General features: G+C 43.9%; 1 protein-coding gene across 5 annotated transcripts in view; it reads left to right on the top strand.

The window, feature by feature from the left end:
- The window catches only part of CEP55 (centrosomal protein 55), a 51,178-nt gene that overhangs the window by 20,981 nt on the left and 17,582 nt on the right, over nucleotides 1-12,615 (top strand). For all 5 annotated transcript variants that reach the window (XM_075935154.1, XM_075935156.1, XM_075935157.1 and 2 more), the window contains 2 exons: nucleotides 4,698-4,763; nucleotides 11,443-11,584. In XM_075935154.1, the coding sequence (XP_075791269.1) occupies nucleotides 4,698-4,763; nucleotides 11,443-11,584 (208 nt within the window). The remainder of the gene's footprint in view (nucleotides 1-4,697; nucleotides 4,764-11,442; nucleotides 11,585-12,615) is intronic.

The following is a 12,615-nucleotide window of genomic DNA, read 5'->3' as shown; positions in this document are numbered from 1 at the left end:
TTGCTTCTCAGTTCCAGGAACAGAAACAACAGCTAAGAAAGGAGGCAGAAAGAACTGTTTGAGCAGCTGATATCACTAATGGCTGCAAGAGAACTGATTCCTGCTGCATTACCCACACCACAACCTGAGTACCATGTGTAATCCACTCAAGAAACAACTTGAGAAACTCCCGTGACTGGGTGGCCCATGCAGCTGGGCCTTGTGAGAAGCTGGACAGAGCAACTTTGCTCCATGCAGCTCTCAAGATAGACTCTCTCCCCTAGATACTTCTCCTCCTCCGGACACTGTGTGCAGCAAATGGGGGTAGAAAGGAAAGGACAGTGCCCTGGAGGATCGGGGGACATGCCATGGTTAGAGTTACTGTCTTGTACATAATTTCACTCTTGAACATATTCGTGCACCTTTTAAGTTTGTTACTACTGAAACTGACAAGCCGCGGACTTTGGCAAGCAGCGGGCAGAGCAGCTGGGGTCCTGCCGGTTGGTCCTGCAGCACCAAGTTGGTCTTGGTGTGGCAAAGGCAGCTGGCCTGATGGGCATTGGATTAACATTGTAATTTTCCAATATGTATTTATAATTTGTATTTTATCAAGCAAGTTTGTATTATCACTTCATACAGAATATATTTTAAATAGTACAAGTAAACATGTAATCAAAGATCTTTAGGAATGTGTATGCAAAAACTTTCCTTAATACAGTTGTCTACAATACATCAATCCATACTTTGATCATCCCACCTTCACTTGACAAATGATGTCATACATAGATATATTGCATAGCAATCACCTTCTCCCTGCCCCCTTCTCCCTCCGACACACACAATTAGACTCATCCCCACCTGAACACATTCATAACGGTACTGTTCTTCCTCCTGCCATTGAACCTTTGTGGATTATATATTAGAAACCCCTATAATATCTTTACCACTTTGTAGCAGTCTGGGGTAGCCAGCTTCCAGACTGTTATAGCAACTCACTTCTGAACTAATTACAGCCGACATTCTTGTCTTTATGCTGGAGGTTCAGGACCAGCTATTCAAAAAATTCCAAAAATGTATCTTTCTTCGTGTGAAAGTTCTAGACTCACTGCTTGTGGCTCTGTTCCAAAAGCACCAGCCTATATGAGGGGTGTCAGCAGCTGTACTGATGATGGTCATAAAAAGTATCAGCCAGTTCATGTCTGTGTTGTTGTTGTCCTCCATAATAAGCTTTGTCAGGTACCTATTGTGGGTCAGAAAATGCCACCAAGATGTCCATCAGTGTGTCTCAGAAACTGCCTGTTTCCTGATATTAAGAAAGAAGAGTTCTTCAAAAGGTCCTTCTCCATGTTGCTGCTTCTGATAGCTGGGAGTGCACAAACCAAAATGACAGGGCAGATACTTGAGCAAAGCTGGGCCCACCCCGCTACACTATGGGCACTCCAGCCTGACTGGAACAGCCCCAACCCACCAGCAGCAGAAGTAGGGCTGCTCCAGCCCAGCCAGGCCATTGGTAAACCAGGAAGGGTGATGCTTACTGGTTAACCATTAACATTCCTACACCAGAGCCCCAGGTTTGAGCCCAAGTGAGAAAATTCTTAATGTCAGATTAATCAGTATAGATGCTTAAACCTTGGATTCTCTAACCCAGGGTCTTATGGCACTGTTCTACTAACCCTGAGCTTACGTTGCAGTTCAGACATATCCATAGTGTTCTTAGGTGCCAGAAAGTCAGTGCCCAGTTCTTAGTTATTTCCAAAGTAGAAATACCAGCTACCACTAGGCCTAACTGTGAGATGAGCTTCTGGATGAAAAGTAGCTAGCTTAATCTGAATCAGAACAAGACTGATGGGAAGCAAAATAGTATTTTGAATACTAACCCGTATCTTAATGTGACAGTCTATTGAGGAAGTCTGCCCTTACCTACCACAACTAATAATTTCTGAATACTTATGGATTCCTCACTTTACACTGGGCCACTGCTTCCAGAAATGCATCTTACAGTCCAGTAGCTTGTATATAAGCTAGAGTCACAGATCTAGTCAGACTTGGCTAGAGTCACAGATTTTGGTACCCTCCACGCTGAGCTGCTGCAACTTGATACTCTTAGGGATAATTACACAGCCTGAATGTTTTGGTTAGTTGCAGGAGCCTGCTTCCTTTCTTCAGAAAAATGTGAGAGTGGATCCAACAAACTCTGGTTTCAGTGTTAAATTCTAGTTAACATTTCTTCAACAAAATGGGAAGGATAGAATGAAGGTGAAATTTTCTGGCTATCTGCAGGGAAGATACTATTTTTTGAATTGGTCTTGTTTAAAGAGTTTGTGCTGCATTGAGAGTGCCTGCATCTCCAGTGGAAAAAACTAGCAGTAGACTTTGTTCCTGTAAGGAGCTATCCTATTTAACAACACACCTGACTTGTTGAGGATGGCAAATCCAAAATAAGCATCAGTTGGAGAACTAGGGCAAAGAATCTTTGTAGTATAGAATAGCCAGTTTTTAGCATCCTTAAAACTGTGTAATAGACCCAAGATTTATTCTGTTGCTAATCTGTACTGGTTTTCCTGCATAGTTACAGCTGAATGATTGATTTAGCAGTCAGTTATAGGAAGGATTCCTACTTACTTAATCTTAAACATAAAGTACTAGGGGACGGATCAGAGTGGAATAAAACCTCTTCCATTAGATGATTTTTTTTTTTTTTTTTTTGGTCACTAATTCCCCACATGTTCTTGGCTGGCTGTTCTGAATGAAATGGTTTACCACAAAATCAATTGTTGCCAAAACAGTATTGTCTTATCTGTGGAACAAGCTGATTACCAAAATAAGTGTACTAATAGAAACCTTCGCCTTTCAAACTCTCATAATAAATGAAGTTAAAGGCAAACTTAAACTTTTTGATTGGAAGTCTTCAAGTTTGAAAATATGTATTGTAATTCTTCTCACATCTGCTAGGTGGTGTAAGAGTAGCATGTATAACAGTAGAGAAAAAATGAGAAAATAAACTTGAGTCCAGATATCAGATACTCAGTTCTAATATTTATGGAAACAAGAAGTTTTTAATCAAAATACACCTGTAACAAGTATTCAGGATTTAATGCTATGGTTCATCTATATAGAATTGCTTATAAGAGTTTTAATATTTGCACTCAAGATCTCATTCCATGTCTGCAGAATTTGGCCCAAAATCTATTCCTTGCTGCAGAATCTAGAGATAGATGTTTCAAAGACACAAATGGGCCTCTCAGATTTTGCCTTTGATAAATCTAACCCTCATCTTTTAAAAAAAAAAAAAAAAAAAAAAAGCTTCTAGCACATGTAATTGAAAAGTTCTTCAAAACATGAACAATGTAAACCAATGTATGTATGCCAATAAACTCTGACACTGTTGCTGGTTATCATAGTTGGTTCTTAGCCTGAAACTCTCAGACCATTTAAATGTCCATAATATTTTACAAATGATCATTTTTACAGAAACACTCAGCTAATTATGTCCATTCTCTCTTGTCTTTCTTACCTCCTTATTCCCCCAGTCCCGTACTGGCTCCTTTCCCCTCCAATATACAAAAAGCCCCCCCACACACCTCACCCCCAGCTGTTGAAACCTCCACCTTCCCCCAGCAGTTCTGAATTATTAATAAAAAAAAATCTGCAGGGTAGTGACAATTCTACAGTAGAGCAAATATCACTTATAAAACAAGAAACATTTTACTGACTCCATATTAAACTTAAGCCTTCAATTTTCTTAGCTTACCAGAAGCTGCAGCACAATACAGCAGTGTCACAGAAACACAGGGTGAATGTGTTTCTAATATATGTGGTAGTTCAACCGGAAGTTATGGGAATTGAAGCAAATTTGCATGGTCTGTGTTTGAAGGAGGTTGGGTTAGACAATGGTCTATTCTGATCTTAATTTTTTTGAAATCAGGGTTCTATTACAGAAATTAGGTTCACTTGCATCCAAATACAAGGAGATGTGGTTATAAGAGTGTTTCTATGTTGGTTTTTATTTGTGACTGTAAGTGCCTTTGTCTTATAAGACTACAGGTTTGACTTCACTGGTCCGGCACCCTCAGGACCTGACTGGTCCCAAATGAGGGGATTTGCCAAACCAGGGAATGTCCCTCCCCTTGTGGCCATGCTGCCACCGAGCTAGGCTCCAGCCTGCCCCCACTTCTGCCTTAGCCCCCTGTGGCTCTTCCCGGTCCTGCTGCTGCTGCGACCGGAGAGTCACGGCCAGAGTTGTGCAGTGGACGGATGGGGCTGGAGTGCTGCAGCCTGGGCCAGAGCTTCCTGGCTGCAACTGGGGCGGGAGTTCCCCGGCCGCTGGAGCCAGAACGTGGCCAGAGCTCTGCTGCTGGGGTTGGGGCCAGAACTCCCTGGCCATGGCGGAAGGTCCACTGCTGCAGCCAGGTTGAGCTTCCCAGCCACTGGGGCCAAAGAGCTCTGCTGGAGCCAGAACTCCCTCCCATGCCATCCGTCCTCTCCTCCGTTCCCTCTCACACACCGGGCTTCCGGCTGAGTCGTCGCATCCCTTATGGCGCTCCTGCCCCACCACGAATCTCCCTCTTCCTGGGCTCTGTGGTCCAGGAACATCCGTAATCCAGCATGGATATTGCCAGGCCAGGGAGTCCTGGTTAAGGGATACAACTTGTATAAGATTACTTGAGAATGCACTTTTCTAGAGAAAAATAGATTTGACACATTTTCTTTGTTTGCAGAGAGCTGAAATGAACTGTGCTACATCACCAAGTAATTTTAATGAAGTTGAAAAACAATTGAAAGATGTAAGTTTCTTTTATAATCTAAATATATATTCACTATTGTAATACAGGTTGAAACTCCCTGGTCCAACACCCTTGGGACCTGAGTGGTCCCGAACAAGGGGAATTTGCCGGACCAGTAGAGGTCAGGCGTCTGGGCTCTCCCAGGGCTCCCTTTTGGCTGCTGCCCTGGGAGAACCCAGAGTCCTGACCTCCTCTGGCTCACCTGTCTGTCTGCTGCCCCCAGCCTGTTTGCGGTTCCCCATACCACATGCGAGGTGGCAGCTGCTTCCAGGGTTCCCCGTGTGAGGTGGCAGCTGCTCCTGGGATTCCCCTGCCCTGTGACCCTGTGCAGGCAGCTGCTCCCAGGGTTCTCCCAGCCCCGCGTGGAGCGGCAGCTGCTCCCGGGGTTCTCCATGCCCAGGCAGAGTGGCATGCTCTCAGGGTTCTCAGGGTTCTCTATCTCCGTGCAGAGCAGCAGCTGCTCTCAGGGTTCCTTGCCCCCAGCCACCTGGCCCCGTGCAAGGCAGCAGTCACTCTTGGGGGTGCTCCGCCACGTCTCCTACAGAGTGGCAGTCTTTCCTGGGGATCTCTACCCCCAGGTCATTGGTCCTGCAGGCTGCGACTGACCATCCGGCTGTCACTCTCAACCTCTTCAGCCGAAGCTTTCTGATCTAGCAACATCTGTGGTCCTGCCAGAGCAGAGAGAGGTTCAACCTGTACTGTATCCCATGGATGAGAATGTAAACAATACACAGCTCACTTTAAAGGGAAATTGAAAGATGTACTCTTTCTGTCGCAAAAAAAAAAAAATCAAATCCACAATTGTTAAAAGTAACCCTTAAGTGTTTTTTCCAGGCCTTATGAGTGGGCATTTGCTAGTAATAGCTGCGCCAAAGCTGAGAACGAAGAGGCAGTAGGCTACCAGGAGCACAAAGGAAAAAACAGGAGTCCTGAGAACATTCAGTGTTGATTTCAAGCCTACCCAAAATACATCAGTAAGGGGAGCAAAAAAACCTTACAAAATTTGTGATTCTTTTATTTAAATATAATCTAGGTATATAAGGGTGTACCTATCAGAAAACAGTTCTAAACCCATTTTAAAAAAATCAAGTTGATTGTGATCCTTTACAAAGGAGCTAAGAAAATCATTGCCTTCTCACAATGCAAAAGACCAAACTTGCTAAAAATGTATGGAATCTTCTGTTAAGTCCTTAGATGCATTCCATCTCTGAATGTTACACATTATCAAGGATGGTAAGGTGTGGAAGCAGTTTCAAATACTGTGTGTTGACTCTTTATTTAAATTATTCAGAGATAGGGAGGGCAGCTAAAACCTACATATGAAAACCCATTAATTGAGACCACATTATTTGTCCCTAAGTTTGAGCACTGGGTTAAAAGCAAGACATTGGCTTTGCTCCTGACTCATATAGTCTTAGGCAAGTTATTAAATCTGTTGGCTATTTTTTCATTCCCTTTCCATAAATAAAATGGAGGTAAATTTGTACCCTTCTCACCTCCTGAAAAAGTACTATACTATTGCTACTTTCTAAAACAGTAAAATAGGTGTGGCACTATGTCTGTTATGAGTTCATTTGACATTTCCAAATTATAGGAAAGTTAAAACATATAGCCTTTCCCAGGATGTTTTATATGGAAGTCATTAATGATGTACACACCTTTGTAACTATTTTTACAATAATGCGCACATTACACTTCCCCCTTTACCATTTAATATGCATCACTATAAACTTCACTATAAAATAAGCAACCTGTGACTGGTCTTAACAGGGAAACTCATCTGTACTGGTTATATCAGTATACCCTAGTTATCTTAATCTTGAAACATTGCATCACCTTTTTTAAATTTCTTTGGAGAATTTTGTAGGTAAGCAGCTATGCAGTATTACCAACAAGCAGTTGGTTGATATAAGCTTAGGACCTAGACATCTGAGTTGCATTTACACAATATGCTCTTTTAAACATTTTATGAGTTAAATTCTGTGATCTCCCACCTCAATGCAGCCTGTGGCCTGTGCTCCCCATTACCATGCTGGAACCACATTTATTTATTGACCACTAAAATAGGTGGAGTTTTGCAGAAAATATTGTGCACAGAAGTTCTGTTTTTTGAAACATTTTTTTAAAAAATTATGACTCAAAATTCCCTCAGGAGTATTTCATAGAAAATGTTGGTCTCAGAATTAACAAACCAGTTTCTAGGGGAGATAAGTATGTATGTGGAGAAAACATTCTTTATGGCAGGGGAATGTACATTTAGGAATACTTGCATCCAAAGACATGGGAAGTAAAGGTGTGAGGGGAGCTGCAGCACCTCCCGATTTTGGGCATCCCAGCTCCATGCACTTGCTGCTCTGGGACCTGCTCAGCCACTGGGCCCAGATGTTGGCCCCAGATTTAATGGATGGTGAGGGGGGACAGGCAGAGGTTGGGGGGGAGAAGCTCATCACTTCCCCTTCCCCACTCCAAAACATTTTTCAGTGCCATGGTCTGAATCCTAAAATTTTAGTGCTCTTGCTATTCATCTTATATTGTGATATTAACAGTGCAGACATTTCACTTAAATTAATAAATAGATGTATCATATCAATATTAATCAGCAGAGTAGCCGTGTTAGACTGAATCTGCAAGAACAACAAGAAGTGTACTGTGGCACCTTATAGACTAACAGATTTTTTGGAGCATAAGCTTTGGTGGGCAAAGACCCACTTTGACAGATGCATGTAGTGGAAATTTCAGAGGCAGGTATAAATATACAGGCATAAGAAAAGAGTTCCAATCAAGAGTAAGGCTAGAGATAACGAGGTCAATTCAGTCAGGGAGGATGAAGCCCACTTCTAGCAGCTGATATGGAGGTATGAACACCAAGAGAGGAGAAACTGCTTTTGTAGTTAGCTCGCCATTCACAGTCTTTGTTTAATCCTAAAATTATAGTATCAAATTTGCAGATGAATTGTAGCTCTGCAGTTTCTCTTTGAAGTCTGTTCTTGACTTTTTTTGTTGCAGGATGGCTACTTTTACATTTGCTACTGTGTGTCCAGGGAGATTGAAGTGTTCTCCTACAGCAGCGTTTCCCAAACTATGGTCCGCGGCCCGATACCGGGCCGCGGAAAAAAAATGCCGGGCCTCAGCGTGCCTGGTGGCTGCCGGCCCTTAGGCCGATTGACCCATCTGGTCGACTCGGGCCCTGCGCCCCTGCACCCGGAAGTGCCGGCGAGTGACGAGCCGAGCCCTGCTCCAGCGCTATGTGGAGCTGGGTCTCTCCCCGGCTCTGCCTGGAGCAGGCCCCACCCACGCGCGTCCTCTGCGGCCCAGCCCCCAGAGCGTCCCCTCGGCCCCGGATGTCTCTGCCGCGTGCGGCTCCTCCTCGCCGCCTGCCGCCCATGCGTGGCGTTGCACGTGGGCGGGGAGGACGTGACGTCACGGCCCGGGGTTTTGAAACCCGCGTGAGGCACATGGAGGGGCCTGGCTGGCTCCGGGTTCGGCCTCCGGGGCCTGAGCGCGGACCCCGCCCCGCAACGGGGAAAGAGAAGGTGGGAACCGGATCGTGCGGCGGAGGGGAAAGGAGAGGGGTGGAAGGAGAAGGGGCTTGGGAGGGGAAGGCACCAAGGGACAGGGGTGCGGGGGAGAGAGACAAATGCCAGGGGGCCAAGTGCAGACCATGAGGGAAAGGGCAGGAGGGGAGGTGTCAGTGGGAGGGGGGACGGGGTGATGCTGGGAGAGGAGAGGAGAGGGGAAGGGCACTGGGGGCTGGAGGGGTGGGCATGAGGAAAGTCAGGATGGAAAAAATTGTGTGTGAGGGCACAGAGGGGCAGGAGGGGAGTGGGGCAGAGACTGGTGAGGGGGTGGGCATTAGGGGAAAAGGAGGCACCAGGAGAGTGCAGGGCTAATGGAAGGTGCAGGTGCCAGGGGATTCTGGGGTGAGGAGGAGGGGAGAGCTGGCCACCGGAAGCAGAACTGGACGGGGGAATCAGGGCAGGCTGGGGAGATTGGGGGGCTGGTGGAAGCAGGGCTGCCGGGGGTGCGAGGTTGGGGGCAGGGAGCTGGCCGGGGAAGATGTGGGCGGGGTGGGAGAAGTGGCCGCTGGAAGGAGGGCTGGAAGCAGGCAGCGGGGTTGGCCAAGGGAGATTGAGAGGAAAAGCGGGGGAGAACTGGCTGCCAGGGACGGGTTTGGGGGACGTGGGGCTGGCCAGAGGCGTAGCAAGGGGAGCAGGGAGGAGGAATGAATCGGCCTGCAGGGAGTGGGACTGACCCGACCCCGTTCCCCTCTCCCCCTCCACCCACAAAGCACGAGTTAGTCTGGCACAGGGATTCTACTGTCGTTCCCCCCCCCCCCCCACGCACACACACAAACCCCTCGAGTAGTTGTGAACTATCTGGCTGGTAGACACACTAATGCAGCCTGAGCACATTTACCAGCCAGGCAGTTTGAAACTACAAACTGATACATCTAGTAATAATACACCTAACCTAATGAGAAAATACCAGACATGTTATATGTCTGGTATTTTCTTCGTTTGTTTTTCACGTGTTTATATTTTTGGGCTGCAAAAAGCAGAACTGAAAAAAAAGGGTTCCAATTAAAGTAAAAAGTTTGGGAAACCCTGGTCTAACCAGTTTTCTGTCTGTCTTACAGCCCATTTATCCAATCCATATTCCTTAACTTGCTGGCAAGAATATTGTAGGTGACCATATCAAAAGCTTTGCTAAAGCTGGCACTGGGAAATTTGGGAGGACCAGAAACAACTTATTTGAATATTCATAATTTGATTAATAAATATGCAAATATGCAAATGAGCATTACTGGTCCTCCAAAAGTTCGTGAATGGATTTACTGGTCCCTGTGTCAAAAAGTTTGGGAACCCCTGTCCTACAGGTTTTTGTGTATTGCCATTCCTGATATCTGATTTGTGTCTGTTTATTCTTTTACATAGGGACTGTCCAGTTTGGCAGGTGTATATGGCAGAGGGGCATTGCTGGCATGATTGCATATATTATATTGGTAGATGTGTGGGTGAATGAGCCCGTAATGGTGTGGCTGATGTGGTTAGGTCCTGTGATGGTGGTGTTGGTGTAGATATATGGGCAGATTTGGCACCGAAGTTTATTGCAGGGATTGGTTCCATAGTGGGAGTTACTGTGGTTTTGTGTTACTGTGGTGTGGTGTACTGTTGCTGGTTAGAATTTGCTTCAGGATGGCGGGATGTGGGCGAGAACTGGCCTATTTCCCAAGGTCTGTGAGAATGGGGATCATCGTCCAGGATGGGTTGTAGATCGCTGATGATGCATTGGAGAGGTTTTAGCTGGGGACTGTAGGTGATGGCCAGTGGTGATCTGTTATTTTCTTTGTTGGGCCTGTCTCGTAGCAGGAGGCTTCTGGGTGTATGTCTGGCTCTGTTGATCTGTTTCCTCACTTCCTCAGGTGGGTATTGTAGTTTCAAGAATGCTTGGTGTAGATCTTGTAGGTGTTTGTCTCTGTCTGAGGGGTTGGAGCAAATGCGGTTGTACCTTAGTGATTGGCTGTAAACGATGGATTGTGTGGTGTGTCTGGGATGGAAGCTGGAGGCATGTAGGTAGGCATAGCAATCCGTAGGTTTTTGGTATAGGATGGTGTTTAGGTGACCATCACTTATTTGCACTGTAGTGTCCAGGAAGTGGATCTCTTGTGTAGACTGGTCCACGCTGAGGTTGATGATGGGGTGGAAATTGTTGAAATCACGGTGAAATTCTTCCAGAGCCTCCTTTTTGTGGGTGCAGATGATGAAGATGTCATCAATGTAGCGTAAGTAGAGGAGGGGCGCTAGTGGACAAGAGCTGGTCAGCCATAAAAACGTTGGCATATTGTTTGCCATGTGTGTGCATCAAAAATCAAATATACTTTTTATTAAACCTGTATTGTTAACTCTATGGGGGAGAGGTGACATCTTGAAGAAAGGATTTATGAGTAAATATGGATCATTTGATGTAATTTGATAGCATTAAAAGTTTGGAGTTCTTAATTTACATTATGGAAATAAAACTACTTTTCATAGTTAAATCTGTGAGTAGCCGTCTGCTGTTAGCTTGAGTATGAGAAATACTCAGTTATTAACTTACTACTAATTTTTTATTTCTATCCTTCTCCACAAGGAAAATACTTTGCTTGGGGACTAATTAGACAAAGTGCATTTTATTTATGAAATCTGGAAAAATCCAAAAATCTCATTTTTGCAAACTTCTTTTTTTTTGTAAGTAGAACATTCTGTCTAAAAAATGACTTGACACAAACTTCAGCTTTGGGTTATTCTGTCTTCAGGGATCAATATTAAAATTAATCTTTCCAAAAAGTTGTTAATTCTTTCATTTTAAATTATCTCAGTCACTTTAAGTGCCTTTCTTACTATCGTAGATAAACTAATCTGTACTAACACAATGAATACATATGTAAATAAATTCAAATTGTTTGCTGTGGAAAGCGCTAATATTAAGAACTTCAACAAACTCACTTAACCTTTACTATATGACAGACAGCAGAGATGTGAATATAAAATTGAAATTACATAATGTGAGAAAGTTAATAGATCTTATAGACTAGATATTAACTAGTTTTCCTTGGCTGTATTGTTGATTATTGGAAAGAAAATGGGATTGGTAATGTTTTAAAAATGTGACTAATACATTTTTTTTCTCCTGTATGAAGGCTCTGGAGAAAAACCAGCAATGGCTGTTATATGACCAGCAGCGTGAGACATATGTCAGGGGACTGTTGGCAAGGATCTTTGAACTTGAGCAGCAGTTAGAAACAGTTAACCAACAGCAGGCAAAAGAGGCCACTGCAGAAGGTATTGATTTAAACTTTCCTTCAGAAGAGGACAAAATGAGTTCTATTATGTTTGCACTGTTGCTGTACCAGTGTTGCGTGCCAGGATATATGAGAGACAGTGTGGGTGAAGTAATATTTTTATTGGATCTCCTGTTGGTGAAAGAGGATTTGATTCAAGCACCACAGAGCTCTTCATAGCAAACTGGAAGAAGAGCTTTCTGGTGCTTGAAAGCTTGTCTTTCACCAAAAGAATGGGGCCAATAAAAGATTTTACTTCTCCTACCTTGTCTCTTGAGTTATATTATGACATTTGATAGAGTAAGTCAGAGAACTGAAACAAAATAAAATCCCTAATTTAATGATAGAATGTAAGGCTTTCTTAATCATTTCAGTTCCTTCATGCTGAAAGATGAGGAAAAGGATTGTGCTTACCAGATTTACAAGAGTTCATTGCTATCACACTCAAAACTGAATCATCTGAATTTCTTGCTATTCTTCAATGTGTGCTAAGAAAACACTTTTTATTGCTAAGAGTAAACTTGCCATTAAATGTCAGCAATCAGACTTCTAGCTGGACTTGATCTTGACATTAACTTGGCATCTTTTTTGTTTGCATTATAGTGTTCCTTTAAGCAAACGTCATCATGCCACCAGCTCTGCACGTTACACTCCCAACCAGTATTGTGAATGCATTGAAGAGTCATTGCTTAGGTGTGGATTTAATTTTCTAAAATACACATTGTAAAAGATGACTTGCAGGAAGCGTTTTCAAAATTAAGGACTAAACATTTTTACAGCACAAAAAAATGTGTGTTGACCACCCCCTATTCACTGGTAGTTGCATGATCTGGAACTCTAAAAATCTAGGGTGGACTATACCTCAAACATTGGCTGAAACTTAGGCCTGTGTCCATGTAGCAGATACGGTGGTTAGAGACACTGAAACATATGCCACCTCTGCTAGCAACCCAGTCAGGCACTTTTGAGCAAACAAAGAAAACACTAAAAATATGAATCCAGTTTAACTGTTGTACTGCTTTCTCTAACTGT

This window comes from Pelodiscus sinensis, chromosome 8, assembly GCF_049634645.1.
Source record: "Pelodiscus sinensis isolate JC-2024 chromosome 8, ASM4963464v1, whole genome shotgun sequence".
NCBI classification, from domain to species: domain Eukaryota; kingdom Metazoa; phylum Chordata; order Testudines; family Trionychidae; genus Pelodiscus; species Pelodiscus sinensis.
Note: the sequence above shows the minus strand (reverse complement) of the source record. Positions and strands in the feature narration are given on the sequence as shown.